Source organism: Saccostrea echinata, unplaced genomic scaffold (assembly GCF_033153115.1).
Source record: "Saccostrea echinata isolate AGI-Se365-2 ecotype Australia unplaced genomic scaffold, CSIRO_AGI_Sech_v1 ptg000003l, whole genome shotgun sequence".
In the NCBI taxonomy this organism is placed as follows: Eukaryota; Metazoa; Mollusca; class Bivalvia; order Ostreida; family Ostreidae; genus Saccostrea; species Saccostrea echinata.
This window is the reverse complement of record NW_026889752.1, coordinates 14,639,467-14,657,134: the sequence shown is the minus strand read 5'-3', so window position 1 is coordinate 14,657,134 and position 17,668 is coordinate 14,639,467. Positions and strand designations below refer to the sequence as shown.

Here is a 17,668-nt window from a genome sequence, read left to right as displayed (position 1 = left end):
GTTTATAGTTAGATGTGTCAATCAACGTTAAGTTGATGTTTTATAAGTATTCAATATGTAATAAACAGAGAAAAAAAATACATTTATATTTAGTAGTGTCTGTAAAATCGTAACGTTTACCTTATTGTCATTGGTCTTTTTGCGAGTATCCCCTATTAATTGTACGGAGTAACTGATTTCCCAGATTGTATATATAAAAATGTAATAAAGCAAAATATAATAATCCCAGTTTATTACATCAGGGTAATTTTAAACAATCTTTTGAGAACACTTGCGTGAATGTACTCTTTATTATGTCAGTATTTGCCCGTTTTGAATGTAAAAAGTTATTCTGGTAACTAGGAAAATGCTTTTCTTTGGACACAAAAATAACCTCTTTTTCGTAACATTTGCAAGTTTTACCTAATTCTGTAAGTTCGATGAAATATTATCGTTAATTTTATATGGAGTGTACAAACCTACCCTTAGCATAAATAAACCCTAATTATCCTTACCATAACCCTAAACCTAACCCTAATACAACCCTTATTTCTAAATGTATCCTTTAACCCTAACCCTTTACTAATTCAAGTCTAGCTCTTACCACAAAATATTCACATTACCCTTACCATAATCTAACCCGTAAACATGAACCTAATTAAACTCAAATTAAAGATATTTCTTTCATGTGACTATTTTTTTTTTTCGTATTCCATCCCCAAATTTTTACATGCACTTTGCAAATTGCATTGAAATTTTGAGAACAGTTTAGGTTTAATTGAGAAAGATGTTTGTTATCTCCATATGTACTTACATATTGAAAGGAAAAAAAAACCGCATGACAACATAGTTTGCAAAATATTTTTGACTGTGAGACCGAAAATTATGAAAGAGACCTGTCTTGGATACTGTGCATCGATCGGTGTTAAAAACTTCTCAGCCGTCAAATGTATGAAATGTGGTAAAACACGTGCATATTGATTATGACAGGGAATAAAATGACAACAAAAATGCTGCTGTGCTCTTTCTTTTTAATTTTTCCGGCAGTTGTCAGAGAGTAACTTGAAGGGTTTCCAACCAATCGAGATGGTGACGCTGGCGCGAAACAACGTCACATCATGCAAGATAGGGCTTTTTGTCATACCACCTCTGTAATCGTTAATACTCGATGCGTTACTATTGAAACCGACAGCAATACAGTGAGCAATCATAATCGTAACATTCGCCCTAAAACTGACAGAAACCCATTGCTCTATTTTGGTCCGTAAGATCGGTAACTTTTCTTGGTATTACTCTCACTCCCTTACGTATAAAACAAACGTAATGTTTTCCTCGGGAAAATGTAACCATTGTTTGTCAAGACTTTCTTCCAAGCATTCACATTTATCAAATTAGTTGAATTCTGTAAATGCTATCCTTTTTCTTCAATCGAAAATCTGTGAGAATAACCAGACGGTAGGGTTTGAAAACTTTAGAATACTCAACAGCTCTCAACCAAAGGCATTTCCCTGCAGGAAAGGTTGAGTAATACCCTTTAAATTTATTTGAATATTTCCTATAAGGAAGATAAATGCATAAACTATACGCTCAGGAGAAACATTGATGGTAAACTAACACCTAAACTTAAGATATTATCATGATTAACGTAATGACTTCAATCAACTTCATTATTTATTAAGCATACATAATTTCCAACTGCATTATGGAATGTCGCCCGTGAATTCGATGAGTAAGAGCAGCACGTTTAATGAACAATTTCTAAAACGAGGCAGACTGCTGACGAATAAGTTTAAGAACAACAATTTTGTTTAAAGCTAACATTTCGCAAATTCTATGGTCAATGCAATAACCATATCAAATATATAATGTTGTCAACTCGAATTTTGACTATCTTTCACATACATGTAAAATGTTAGTTTAATAATAAACTTATTTTGAACACATTTTCCGTTCCTCAGATTAATACAAGGAATACGTGGCGGAGGTGAATTAATCCTTCTATATGGCCTTGAAAATCTGCATTAAAAATAATCAGAAAGAAATAAATAATATAAATATGATGAAATTCAAAATTTTAAACTTAATTAAAAACTTAGGAGCAATTATGAAATGCATAACATGTATAATATCGTTCAAGACTGCAATTTATCAAATAAATAGTAAAAAAAATCAATTGAGATCTAAGACCATGTTTCATAGTAAACAAAAATTATAATCATTATATTACCTCTTTGTGGAATCAACAGTTTTTGAACATTTTCGAGAAAGCCTTTTCCAACTACATAAATAGTATAAAGCAGTTGTTCTTTTTTTTTTTTAAATCAAAATTGTGCACAATCAGATTGTAGAAAAAATAACTTTACCCTAGTCTCGAAAAAAAAAAATTACCTAATCGTAAATAAATAGTTTTGCAGCTAAATTTGGACGTGGATTTTCTTTTTAATTACGCTGTAGTTGAATATAAACTATATATATATATATATATATATATATATATATATATATATATATATATATATATATATATATATATATATATATATATATATATATATATATATATATATATATATATATATATATATAAAATATATATAATTAAATATATATAATTTATACAAATGCAAACAGTTCATAATACTACATATTCACTGGATTTGAACCATCAGTGCGCGTGCAACGGCATTGTGACATCACAATCATACCTCAAATAACGTTCAAAACAATGGTTGCAACGGCCGGAGCCAGCGGTATATATGAGGAGGAAAATTATTAGGCAAGTTTACTACAGGATTATTTTCCAAACATTTCGATGTCTTACACACAGGGAAAGGGAAACACGAAAGTTGTAATCTGGACATCTTTTTTTTTTAAATTTGTCTACAACAGAAGTTACATGTAGCTAATGAAAATGGAATCGTCATGCAGCCTTCGGTGTCTGATTCATTCAAATCAAAGTGGTGGATTCAGGGGGGATTGGAGGGTTTCGGGAAACCCCCCCCGCCCAATCAAAAAAATTTTTTTAGAAGTGTCATTTTTAACAATATCTTTTATAAATGAGACTCTAATTGTCACTCTATCCAAGCCCATTGTTTTACACTAAGAGGTGAAATATACAGCCACCACGAGAAATCCCTTTCCGCTTGAGCGCACACAACACACAAGTAATCAACAGTACAGAGATCATGATAATCCGTGCAGCTAGTGATGACGCAAGGTCACACACTAACAAACAAACGGCACATAGCTATTACGGTGGTGTTTTGGTTTTGCTTAAGTAGTATTCTTTCATGAATTTTCTTTCTTCGTTGATTGAATGTTACTTTATTGAACTACTTGAATAAACTGTGATTATTATTATTTAGAAAAAAATTAATTAATACAATAAGGTACGTATGTTTTATAGTATAAACGTCCCTCATACAATATTTTCATGACATAACTATACTGGGAAAGTAGACCCTTCGAGACTTTAAAAGACTTTTTTTTTCAAACATTGGGCTAGGAAGTGGGTAAAAAAAAAGAATTAAAGAGTGCATTTATGTTAGAAATTATAATTAACCCCCACCCCATGAATAAGCAATAATTCCAACATTTTCCAAAAATAATTTATATTTATTCTTCAATATGAATTTGTTTATAAACTGCAAATCATTTTAACAATATAGTCAAGTAGTTGAAAAGAGTAATTAGGGTTTCTACACAGAATCCAAATTTTCTACGTGTTGGGATATTGCACATGTTGTATTTTGGTAGTCAGAGCTGAAGATGTGACAAATTGGACATGCATTTTAAAATAAAGAATAGGATATTATATATATCAAATGGCGATATTTCTAATTTTGTCAGAATTTACATTGATTTATTTATTTATTTATTTTTAGAAAAGTCTCATTTTTCATGTTTACATGGAAGTTAAGAATTAATCCCAAAATTTTAATTTTTGTTCAAATTCTTGAAAAACAAGTGGCAGAAAACTAAATTCATTCAATATAAAATGCTGTAAAAATGCATCATTAGGAGCCATTTTTAAAGAAAATTTCTCGGGGGAGGCCCCCCGAACCCCCACCTATAGGAGGGGGACACCCCCTCCCATGCCCTCCCCCTTCGGCCCTACGGGCCTCAAAACCCCCCCACAAGAACTTTTGGATCCGCCACTGAATCCTGACTATATAATAAAACAGTTACGGATTCTTTTGGTGATGAATATGGTTTTGTTATTCATCAGAAAAAATATCAATATTGACCTCGGCTTCGCCTTGGTCAATATTGATATTTTTCTGGTGAATTACAAACCATATTCTCCACCAAAAGAGTCCATAACTGTATAATATCGTCATCTTGGACTAGGGTGAAGCACTTTACTTTAGTCCGTTTCTACACAGTGGCTTAAGAATGTTTTAAATATGCAATATGATTGCAGAATTGTTCAAAGACGACAATTACTTTAGCTTAAATTTTTGTCTGAATATCCTTTACATTATCTCAAAGAATAAAGTATATTAAACCATATAATTTTATAGGTCTCCAACTATATACACACTAACGTAACTCAGATCTAAAAATGTTTAGTGTTTTGATTGCGTAACCTCGAAATTTATGTCTCAAACACTTCAAGGAAAATTGAACAAAAGGATCAACACCTCTTCTCTCAAATTGTCAAATCTAAGAAAAATCGTTGTTTAGTCTCTTGAAACAAATTATTTGTTTGATAAAGAAGTTACAATAAAAGCTCTATTTCTGTATTCTGTCAAGAAAGAACTTCGTGGGCTTGATTCTCATTGCTCTTTTTCCAAACACCTTAAACAATTAGTAGTCTTGTTTAGTTCTTATTAATTATGGACAAGAAAAAGGAAAATGTCTTTCTATAAAGACTGTAGTTTCTCGTAATTTATAAAACACAATGTTATTGGTTGTGTTGTTTTATTTGAATCATTACATTTACAACTGTTCCTTCGCCACGCGCTCGACACTTTGAAGTGAAAGTTGCGGGTACTTCGGATGAAACCTTAAAGGGAGAGGCCCGTGTCACGGCAGGCGTTCGCACGATAAAGATCCCTCACTTCTCAATGGCCCTAAGAGCCGAGTAAAGGTCAAAATTTGAAGCCCTTCACCGTTGTACGGTGCTTTTCTTGGTATTACTCTCACTCTCAGACGTATAAAGGAAAAGAATATGATTTGAGGTTAGGGTTAGGGTTGGGTCATAATAACCATTTAGGTAAGGGTTGGGGTTAACCCTAACCCTAAACCTAATCTATATACCCTAATAATAACCCTAACCCTAACCTTAACCCTAACCCTAACCCTAACCTAACCTAACCTAACCTAACCTAACCTAACCCTAACCCTAACCCTAACCCTTACCCTACCCCTTTCCCTAACCCTAACCCTAACTCTAACACTAATCCATCCCTTACTGTAGCCCTTAACCCTAACCCTTCACTAATTCAAATCTACCTCGTACCGAAAATTATTCACATTACCCTTACCATAATTCTACGCGTAAGATGAACCTAACGAAATTTCACATTAAAAATATTTCTTTTGTCAAGGAGGTGACCGAACAATCATAACTTTTATGATTTTCATATACATATCTTATTGTTGGTATAAATCCGTGATTAGTAAATCCCTGTAACTCTTGTAATTATCAATCCACATAAAAAGTCAGTAAACAATGCACTAATTTATTTACATATATACATTGAGGGGGCACAGTAAAAACGAAAATTATTACATTTATGCTAGCATATACTGTCTAACTAGTAAAGCTCTCCCAACTTCTGAAAATTTTACACTTATATACAAAAATTAACTCCAATAGATGATACATTAACTCCAATTTATTCATTAATTAACTCCAACTCTGCATATATCTTTATCAAACTGTCTTACCTCTAACTTGACCTTATCTCAAAACATGACTGACAGTTCCACGAACAATAGCTCCCATTGCTCCACTAATTAAAACCTCGTTATTCTTGACTACACTAGACATTGCTCTACTCTTAATTACTCTAACACATCTTGAATAGTCTGGGCAACCTGTCACTCTGAACATTTAATCATAAATCACTTCTATACTTTTAAACCTAAAATTACTACTCATATTTTTATATTTCAGAAATTATTTTGCTTCTGCTCTCCCTTTATCATTCCTGAACCATAACTTATCACAAACTTCTACTATTTAAGGCTCTAACACCGTTTTTTGTGCATATTCCAATTCTGAGTTGTTTTCATCTCCTTGATAAAACTGTTCATTTTCATCCCCAGATTCCCTTTCACTGTTAGACTCGTCTTCTTTCAATCGCAGATGTCCTGCTGTATGGTCATTGTGACACTACGTTAAAACTTCATCAATAAGTATTAACTAATCTCCATCTAAGTTCTTTACGCTTTCTTCTAACATCTGGTGCCCAAAATATGATAAAGCACATCAAAGTGAAACAGAAGCCATAACTCGTCTACCTCTCTCTTCGTCTTGTAAAAGTTTATTATATTTCAGGTAGTCAATAATATCTCGTAATTTTGGATAATTTATTTGCATTTCACTTTTACTCTTTAACTGAAGTCTTTCTCATTTAAAGACATTACGCTTGGTCCATCATTCTCATGCAGATCTCGACAATCGGTCAGCATTTCCATCTTTCTTACCCGGTTTATTATAGGATTAAGCGTTCTTTTTTCAGAATTTATCGATGTGTAAACTCATGCCTTTGTACTCACAAACTGAAAAGTGCGAAGCACTTTTATGTAAAGTTTGTGAGTACAAAGGCATGAATTTACACATCGATAAATTCTGAAAAAAGAACGTTTAATTCTTATAATTCCAATTACGAAGTTTAAAATTATTTCTCCTTGAAGCCTCCATACAATCTGTTATTTCTGTACAGCGTAGAATTACTTTATGCCGCGATTTGCAAATGAATCGCAATCGAGATGAACGTCGATAAAGTTCAACTTTAATTGTCAAAACATTTAATATAATAAGCTTATAAAAACTTTTAGAATATTGTTTAAGTCTACAAATATCGTAAATAAAAGTAGACTTAAAAAGAATTCGATCTTGACCATGCATATAGGCCATGTTGACATATTTTAACGACAGACGCTCTAAAACGAAAGTAGCAGACCGCCGACAACCTTGATTTGATCTGGTTTGTTCAAAGACGGGACCGAATATATAGGATTTAGAAAAATGACTTTGATGCTAATAAGGCAAGAGTTAAGGTACGTTTCTCTTTTCTATCACAGCGCTACCGAGAACTGAGCTGATTTGTTTTGTAGGCCTATTAGGAACGTCAAGGGTATGACGCACACTGATTTGTTAAAAACAATCGAGATTTAAAATTTACACTCGTGATCTGACAGTGACATAAACATAGTATCTCCGTCTGTCAGTCCTGTATGTCGTCAGTTTTGTTTTTATTTGAGGTATGTCACTCGTGAAAATAGTTATTTCAAGGATTTTTTGAGAAGTATATTTTAGATAAGTACTCGTATAGCATGACTCAAAATCGCAAAGAAAATGGGGGGTCAGTGTGCATCTTACCAAGCTAGGGTACAATGAAGTTGACGTTTTTGCACTTAAAGTGTAACTCTTTGGTTAATCACTCTAATCTTTATCATATTTTATCAGATGAAATTTTGTTAATAAATTTTAATTTATTTTACTTAAAATAGTTTGAATGATATTTATCATTGAACAAATCATGCAAATTTATGCGCATAAATTATTGTGTTACCTTTTTGCACTAAAAAGTATCATATTTTCGGTATAAAATATCTAAATAGGCAATAAAATATTTTCTTGTATAAAGGTAGCTAAACAAAGTTTCGTATAAAATCCAGGGGGTTTTTCCCAGAGAGAAGGATGATGGGTAGGGATTTTCCTGCTATTTATAGGAAGTGTACTTGAAAATTGCAACTTTTTTGTTTTTGTTTGCATAAAGTAGAGTCTTATCTTAATATTAAATGAAAAAAATATGCATATATTTTTTTAGAATAATTTTTTGTGTGACATTTTAATAGTGGGAGGTAACTCTCAAAACATCCGGTTTTCACACGTGCAGAATTGCATGACTTGAAAAGCAGGTAATGTAGCTCTTTCAAAAGCTGGAAAGTGTACCCTAAAAGTACATAAAAAGGAAACCTGAGGACTTGTTCTGTCAAATGCATAGAACTTATATTTTCTGATTTCTGAGCTGTTTGTTGATAAATGGAGGTAAAAATGCGTATGTGTACTAGGATTAGACACATAAATTACCCATTTCCCTGGTTTTTTGTGTGTAAAATACATGTTTTTAGTAAGTGATGAATGGATTATACTTTGATATTTATAAAATTCATCATTTTATCTTTCCATTGATATATAGAAGTCTATGTAACAAGCCTTCATATTATTTTTTTATAGGGGTCAGTTTTGCTTGTCCCTCACATGGTAACGTCGCAATAACGTCATACATAAAACTGTGTTTTGCACCCAAAACTTTTTATGCCTTAAGTGCTGATCGGTTGGAAGTATCGTGTTGAATCAAATAATGAAAGAAAAAGTTGGGGTCAGTGATGTAAATTTTGAGATTTTGGTCAAAATATGCGATGTTCAGGCAAAACATGGTGAACATTTTATGTTGACATCTTTAATATATCTTCATTTCTCTGCAAAGTCTCTTGAGTTGAATGTGTAAAATTTATTTTTAAAATATTAATTGAGACTTATATTTAATATTCCTAGCATATCATAACGGAAAATATTGTTTAAGTAAAAATATGTGGGGCTAAAGTTCCAAAATATTAAATTTATCAAATGTGGACATTTAAAGAATTATCTTCTAAATATCCTTCCACCACAAGAAATAGTCCCCCATAAAACTTGCTTCTTGATGAATTTGTGAGCAGGTTTTTTTTTAATTGAATGTTGAATTATTTGCATTGTTTAATTTAAATATGTCATAAAAATTCAATTGTAATAAATAGTTTTGAAGTTGAAGGTTCTGACTGAACTTTTCTAAAAAGCTGACAAGTGACAAACCTTAATTTCAAGTTTCTGTAATTGTTTAGCTAAAACACAGAATAGAAGTAGCCCTGACGATTTGAATCATTTTTTTTACAATAAAAGCTAGGTCAAGAAAGTAGGTCTGATTGAGAATTTATCGATGTGTAAACTGTTTCTTGAATTTGTTCTCGTCCAATCAAAACACAGGAAATCAATAAATAAAATTAAGATTGGAATTATATTGAATTTAAATCATACTTCTGAATAGCTAAAGCCCATCTTGCTAATCTTCCACTCGGATTCGTTATCCCCATGACGCAACGGATTATGATCTGTAATGACAGTAAATTTATGAATACTGCCTGAATATTCCAATTTCCTACACAACAGCTAAAGCTTCCTTATCAATGGTAGGATAGTTAAATTCACACAGCACTTGAGCAACAGTCATTCTTTCAATTTTGAAAAGCCTATTCGCACTTCTTGTTCCCATGAAAATAATGTCTCTTCATGTAACAGTTTATTTAACGGATCTGCAACCTTAGCAAATTGCGGTAATATGTAGCCAAACAAAGGAATGTACTTAAAAATCGGATGGAAATTGGTTTTGGGAAGTTGCACACAGCCTCTACTTTCTTTTGATCTGCTTTCACTCCTTCTGATGATACAAAAAGTCCAAGAAATTCCACTTCACTCTTAAAAAACGAACACTTTTTCTTTTTCAATCTTAAATTTGCTCCCCTCAATCTCCATTTTTTACTGTATTCCTGATAAAACTATATCCATTAACCTCTGAAATGTACTTGGACCATTGCACAATCCAAATGGGACACAATTAAACTCATATAATCCTTCCGACTTTACAAATGCAGTTTCCTTTTTCTTCTTCAGGAACAGGTACATTCCAATAATCCATAACAGAAAAGTACTTCATAATAAAGGTTTCGTTCAACATACACTAATCTTAATGACCCAATCGTAACGCTAACTTCAAATCATATGCTTTTCTTTTATACTTCCGAGAGTAAGAGTAATTACCAAGAAAAGTTTTCGATCTCACGCTGCAATGGGTTTTGGGAGGAATGTTACGATTATGAGTGCGTACTGTATAACTATTGGTTTCAGTGGTAATGCAATGAGTAATAACGATTACAGAGATGGTGTGACAAAAACCCTATCTAAAACTGACAGAAACCCATTTGCTCTATAACAGCGTGAGACCGGGAAATTTTCTTGGTATTACTCTCACTCTCGGACGTATAAAGGAAAAGCATATGAATTGAGGTTAGGGTTAGCGTTGGGTCATTAAGACTAGTGTAAAGGTTAAAGTCCGGATTAGAAAAATAAAGAATTGATTGAAGATATAGATATTTAGGTAAGGCTTTGAGGTTAACTCTAACCCTAAAACCTACCCATAACAGTTATTATACCCTTAGAATAACCCAAACCCTAACAATAAACCTAACCCAAACCCTAACAGAAACCCTAACCCCATATCAAACCCTAACTCTAACCCTAATCCATCCCTTATTTCTTACCGTAGTCCTTAACGCTAACTCTTCACTAATTCAAGTCTATCTCTTACCGCGAAAATTTTAGCATTACGATTACCCTAATCCTACCCGTTACATGAACCTAACGAAATTCCAAATTAAGTATTTTCTTCTTTTTTTTTAACCCTATCCCCAACTCCAACTTGTTGGAAATTTTGTTACATGCACTTTGGAAATTGCACTGAAATTTGTAGAACAGTTTAGGCTGGTTGGAGAAAGATGTTTTTTTATCTCCATATATTTCATGCACTGAAAGGAAAAAAATAAGAACATACTATGCGAAATGTTTTTGACTGTCAGGCCGAAAATTATGAAAATTAGTCTCTTGGTTTCTGTGCATCGATCAATGTTAAAAACTTCTCCACCGTCAACTGTATGAAATGTGGTAAAACACGTGCATATTGATAATGACAGTATTGTAAACACATTTTGTAGTACTTTGTGGTGCACTGGTAGTATAGACATCATTTTTGGATATTTTGAAATCAGTATGAATTTCCTCCGATCATGGTACGGCTGACAGAAGTTTCAATGAGTCAATGAATTGCAAAGGAAATAAAATGCCAACAAAAGGTTGTGCTCTTTGTTTTTAATTTTTCAACCAGTTGTCAGAGACAGAGTCACATCAAAATAGGGCTTTTCGTCATTCCATCTCTGTTGGTGATATTACTCGTTGCATAACCACTGAAATCGATATTAATTCATAATAGTAACATGCGCCCTTAAACTGACAGAAACCCATTGCTCTAATTTTATTACGTGAGATCGGCAATTTTTCTAGGTAGTACTCTCTATCTTGGACGTACAAAGCAAAAAGTAATGTTTCCTCCAGTGTTTGTCAAGACTTTCTTACAAACATTCACTACCAAAGTAGTTGAATTCCTTAAATTCTATCCCTTTTCTTCAATCGAAAAATCTATGAGATTAGCTAGACGACAAGGTTTAGAATACTCCAAAACTCTCAATCAAAAACCTTTACCTGCAGGAAAATTTTGATGAGAATTTTTATTTTCAATTTTGGGGTACCATCAAATGAATTCTAATATCTCGTGTGTCAAAAACACATAAGATTTTGGTAACTTGAAGATTAAAGTTGAATTGAAATGTTAGAGAACAACACTGGAAAAAAACATTCGAAATAAAAACTCTATTCCATTTCAAAAGTTAACCATTCATTTCTTTTTTCTTTTCAGTACATAGTTAGATTAGTTTTGTTAGTTGGACTTTAAATACACTTTTTTTTTTTTTTGCTTTTGTTCTATTTTGGTCTACAATTACATGCTGGAAACCAAATCCAAATAACAAAAGTAAGGTTAAAGATAAGGTTAAGGTGATATTAACAATATTTAGAATAAGTTAAAGTTAGGATAGGATTAGGGTTAGGGAATGAGTTAGTGTTAGAAATAGGGTTAAAGTACGAGTTTGAATTTTAAGATTTAGCATACAATTTTAGAATTCAGGTTAGGTTTAGGATATGCTTTGAGGTTAGGGTTGGGTCATTTAAATTGGTGTAAGAGTTATTAAAGTTCGGAGAAGAAAAATAAAGAATAGATTGAAGATATACATGTAATACCAGTTTATGTTTAGGTTAGGATTAACCCTAACCCTAAATCGACCCTTAACCGTTATTATACCCTAATTCTGACCCTAGCTCTCTACCCTAATAAAACCCTTATTCTTAATGTATCCCTTAACATTATCTTTTTACTAATTCAAGCCTCTAAGTTCCAAATTAAAAAAATATTTCTTTCAGGTGACAAAATTGAATAAAATGGCAAAAATGTTGCTGTGCTCTTTCTGTTTAATTTTTCCATCAGTTCTCAGAGAGTAACAAGAAAGGTTTCCAAAGTACCGAGACGGTGACGTTGGCGCAAAACAACGTCAAATCAAGATAGGGCCTTTCGTCATAATCGTTATCACATGTTGCATAGTTATTCGTTATTACTCGCTGAAACCGATAGTAATACAGTAGGCAATCATAATTGTAGCATTCGCTTCCTAAAACTGACAGAATCCCATTTGCTCTATAACACGTGTGTCTCTATATGAGTGAAAATTCTTGAATGGGACGTAAAACAACATACAATCAATCAATCAAATCATTGGTATACAAAATATGCATAATAATAAAAAATAATAATACTTAAAAAATAATAATAGAAAATAAATACATATACACTACACATAAGATTCACAAGTTAAACGAAATATGCATAAACCATATCATTTGTCATTGCTTATTGAACACTTTGAAATATCTTAAAATTTATTTTTTTGATTACTGAGAAAAATTTTGAATTTTTTTAAAGTTCTTTTTTCTTTGTGCAACTAATTAGGTGTTACACTAAAGTTTTTTTTTTTTTTTGTTTTTTAAATTATATAGTTAATTCATAGTTGTTGATATTGAAGACATTACAAAGTGAAATTCGTCCTCTTTCTCAATAGATATACATCTTTCACATTTTCTATCTTTTCTTTCGATATACTTTACCTTCCTCTCTCCATTCTTCATTATGCGCTGATATAAAGAGCCATATTTTCATTAGCTTTGCTTAGCTCCATTTTCCATATATAAAACTTTGATTCTTTATTGTGCCCCAAAGCCAAAACTACCCAAGGGCTTTGATTTTAATACCTTTAAACAATCTTGAATCAACCGTCAGTCTTTCATGCATGTTTTCTTTTTTCCGATCCCTGATCTTCAGAGATAATTTTAAGAAGATACCAAACTTTATAACCTTTCCTTGTTTTTCTCATCATATTAACAAACATTTTATGGCGAATATTACGATTATGATTACCCACTGTTTTACTAACGATTTCATTGGTTATGCAACGAGTAATAAACGATTACAGAGGTGGCGTGACGGAAAGGCCTATCTTGATGTAACATTGTTTCGTTCCAACGTCACCGTCTCGGTTCTTTGGAAATCTTTCAAATTACTCTCTGATAACTCGTGGAAAAATTAAAAACAAAGAGCACAGAAACATTTTGTTGGCATTTTATTCCATTTTACAATTCATTGACTCATTGAAACTTCTGTCAGCCGTATCATGATTGCAAGAAATTCATCTGATTGCAAATATTAAAAAAAATAAAAACGATGTCTATACTTCCAATACATTACTGGGTACTACAAAATGTGTTCACAATACTGTCATAATCAATATGCAGGTGTTTACCACATTTTATACATTTGACGCTTGAGAAGTTTTTAACACCGATCGATGCACATTAACTAAGGAAAGGCCTTTAGCCAACTTTTATGATTTTCGGCCTCAAAGTCAGAAATATTTTGCATACTATGTTCTCATGCGTTTCTTCCCCTTTCAATATATAAGTAAATGAAATAGATGGAGATGACAAAAATCTTTCTCAAACCAAGCTAAACTGTTCTCAAAATTTCAATGCAAATTTTCCAAACAATAAAAACAAGTTGTAATTTGGGATAAGATAGCAAATAGGTTTCTGTCAGTTTTAGGAAGGAAATGCTATGATCATGATTGCCCTCTGTATTACTATCGGTTTCAGTTGTAATACAACGAGTAATAACGATTATGACGAAAAACCCTATCTTGATGTGACGTTGTTCCGCGCCAACGTCACCGTCTCGGTTCTTTGGAAACCTTTCAAGTTACTCTGACAACATATTTCGCATACTATGTTCTCATTCGTTGCCTTTATATAAGAACATGAAATATATGGAGAAAACAAACATCTTTCTCAATAGAACCTAAAGTGTTCTCAAAATTTCAATGCAATTTACAAAGTGGAAGTTACAAATTTCCCAACAAGAAATAAAGAGAAGTTGTAGTTGGGGATGGGATAAGAAAAAATATTCACATTAAAGAAAAATTGTTTAATGTAGAATTTCGTTAGGTTCATGTTACGCGTAGAATTAGGGTAATGTGAATCATTTTCGGTAAGAGTCTTGAATTAATGAAGGGTTAGGGGTAAGGGCTGCAGTAAGAAGTAAGGGATGGATTAGGATTAGAGTTAGGGTAAGAGTTTGGGTTAGGGTTAGGGTAAGGGTTAGTGCTAGGATTAGTATTATGGTTAGGGTTAGGGTTAAGGCTAGGCTAGGGTTATTATTAGGGTATAATATATAATAATTCTTTATTGCATAATACACTCATATGGGTCACGCAATACAATCTATACAATACATAATAAAAAAAAAACAAATAACTGTTAAATATGTTTAGAATTTGGGTTAGCACAAACCCTTGCCTAAATGGTCATTATGGTACTCTAATCTTAATGACCCAACCCTAAGTTTTAAGAAACGAATGCTACGATTACGATTGCCTTCTGTATTACTATCAGTTTCAGTGGTAATACAACGAGTAATAACGATTATGACGAAAAGCCCTATCTTGATGTGACGTTGTTTCGCGCCAACGTCACCGTCTCGGTTCTTTGAAAACCTTTCAAGTTACTCTCTGACTTCATATTTCTTATATGCATTTCTTATGCGTTTTTTCCTTCTATATTTATATATAAGTACATGAAATATTTGGAGATAAACATATTTATCCAAATAACCTAAACTGTTCTCAAAATTTCAGCCATTCCATGACTGCAAGAAATTCATACCGATTGCAAATATGCAAAAACGATGTCTATACTTCCAGTGCATCACTAGGTACTACAACTTGTGTTTACAACACCGTCATCTTATGTTGCTCTGAAAGAGGAACCCAAGTTTGGTTTCTGAAGTATTGGAGGAGAGCAGCAGGGCCCAGGGAGATGGACACCATTCACCTCCTGCTCGTGTGCAAGGACAGCCTGACTGGTGCACCTGTTCAGAATGCAGGGAGATGCTAACACATCTAGAACGCGTCTGTTGTGGAAAAAATGAGCAGAATTGCTTCTCAAGACTCAGAGCAATTTTTTTTTTAAAACATTACCTGCAAAATTGCTTCTCTCAAACTCTCCAGCAAGGTTACAAGAGTGAATTGAAATTAAGCTTGTCTGTTTCGTCTATACTTTCGTTGAAATTCCAATTTGTTATTTCAAAAAATCAACTACTTCACACTAGACTTCTCTGATCTCGGATTGCTATGATCCAAACAGCGGCTTTACTACACTGGGCTAACATGTTTGATGTACTCTGAGCAAGAAATCAAAATCAACCCTTTCCTATAATTTTTAACCATGCTTAAATTTTTAGTTTGCTTCCAGGGATATAGATTGTATCATATTCAAACTTATCTTTATCATTTCTTGAAAACTTGAACAACCCCCCCCCCCCCAATAAATAAATAAGAGTAAAGATGACCCTGTCATTTACTAATCAAATAGAAAACTCTTTCAATGATCTTTATGTCTTAATTAATCATGACCTTGACAGACAAACCTAATGACGTACTTTTCATTATGACCAATTTTCTGCAGTATGTACAATGACATTTATATTCTCTTTCAGGACTTTGATATAGTAGTTCTTGATGAACTAATTTTACATGTTGCCCGTGCATACATTCAAGAAATCTTTGCCATTCAAGATGACGATGACTACAACAGAGCCAATCCTTATGCTGGGTACAGACAGTACACTCTAGGAGTTGGGCACCGCAGACTTATCCCAAGCTGTTGTGTTTGGAAAATCAGAGACAAGTATCCAACTGCTTTTGGACAGTACAGAGGTTATGTGCCTGGCAGAGTAGGATAAATTCAACAAATTTATTGTAACAATGATTCAACTTTTGATGTTATTTGTTTGTAATGATATAGAGATAATATATAAAAAAAAATTAACAATTTGAAATCTCTTGTTTTTGTTAGAAAATGCATGCAAGGACATCTAGTAATATAACAATTATCAAGTGAAAGATGGCAGCTGATATCTGACATAAATATTGCAAATCAGGTATGAAGGATCACACTTGTAAATACAACAGCAGATCTGAATTTAATTATACAAGATATCTGCAATCATTAGTAGTTGCACAACAGTCCTAGAAAAAAAACATGTATTTACCATATATACATGTACACATACAATGTAATTTTCAATGAGAATAATTTACTAGTAAATGCAAACCATATTTAGAGAGACCTTTTACAATATGCACTTCATGTATATGTATATGTACTAGTCTCATTCAAAGAATGACAAAAGCTTGCTAGAAAATTAACATGATTAACAATCCTGGAAAATCTTGTACATGAACTTTTATTATACCCCCACTCAGAAGGGAAGGGCGTATACTGTTTTACTCTTTTGTATCATTCTGTGTGTCCGTGAATCCCCATGGCAAAGTGGAAGGCAGTTATTTAGCAGTTTCTTAGCCTAAACAGTTTGAACATTTTAGCAGTTCTGGAGCAGAAAGCTGATGGATAAACTAATTGCTTTCAAACCTTTTGTTAAATCTATAAGTAGTTTTCTTAGCCTTACCAGTTCATAACCAGTTTGCAAGCAGTTCACAGACAGTTTCTTAGCAGTTCATAGGCAGTTTCTTTGCAGTTCATAGGCAGTTATTTAAGCAGTTTTCCTAACTGCTAGTGGACTTCCAGTAAACTATCATATACTGCTTATCTATTTCCCTTTTACAACATGAATGTTAATTAGTCAGGAATACATTTCCTATTATCCAGCCTGAAATGATATGCAATTATAATAAATCTACCTATATCAGAAATGCTTGTTACATTTTAATTTATTGTATTTTGTACAATTGTATAACACAGTCAAACAATTAGAGATTGCTAAGATGAATGTTTAAAAAGTATCAAACACTGTTTTATGCATCTGATATTATAATCAGTGTAACTAATAATTAATACATGTACCTTATTTACATACACAAGTACAACCATGAAATTATACTCATTGACTAGTAAGAAATCTTATATATCCCAGGGCATATAAATAATGTTCAACAAGATTCAACACTGAAGGAAAAAGAAAAGTACAGCAAAGATATTCATTTGATTCATCCAAAAAACCGCAAGGCCACATTGTACTTACCAGTTGTTAAATGTCTACATCATTATTTCAATAAATCTGAAGCTTTGTGGCCACCAGGCTCCCTTTTCATGATGCTTTATAGCCTTGGTCCAACAATACAATATGACAGCCAAAAATTGAATTTGGTGGTCTGTTGTTGGGTTCCTGTTGTTTATATTTGCTGA

General features: G+C 32.7%; 1 protein-coding gene across 1 annotated transcript; it reads left to right on the top strand.

Annotated features, from left to right (window-relative positions):
- Positions 1-14,765: 14,765 nt before the first annotated feature.
- LOC133178501 (P2X purinoceptor 7-like) lies at positions 14,766-16,205 on the top strand. Its single transcript, XM_061313192.1, has 3 exons — positions 14,766-14,777; positions 15,226-15,417; positions 15,960-16,205. Exons 1-3 carry the CDS (start codon positions 14,766-14,768, stop codon positions 16,203-16,205), a joined length of 450 nt encoding a protein of 149 aa, XP_061169176.1.
- The last annotated feature ends 1,463 nt before the right edge of the window (positions 16,206-17,668 follow it).

Bases quoted from the DNA above. Each gene is read 5' to 3' on its own strand.
- LOC133178501 (XM_061313192.1), top strand. The intron at 15,418-15,959 runs GCAATTTTTTTT...ATTCTCTTTCAG, and splicing joins ATTGCTTCTCAAGACTCAGA to GACTTTGATATAGTAGTTCT.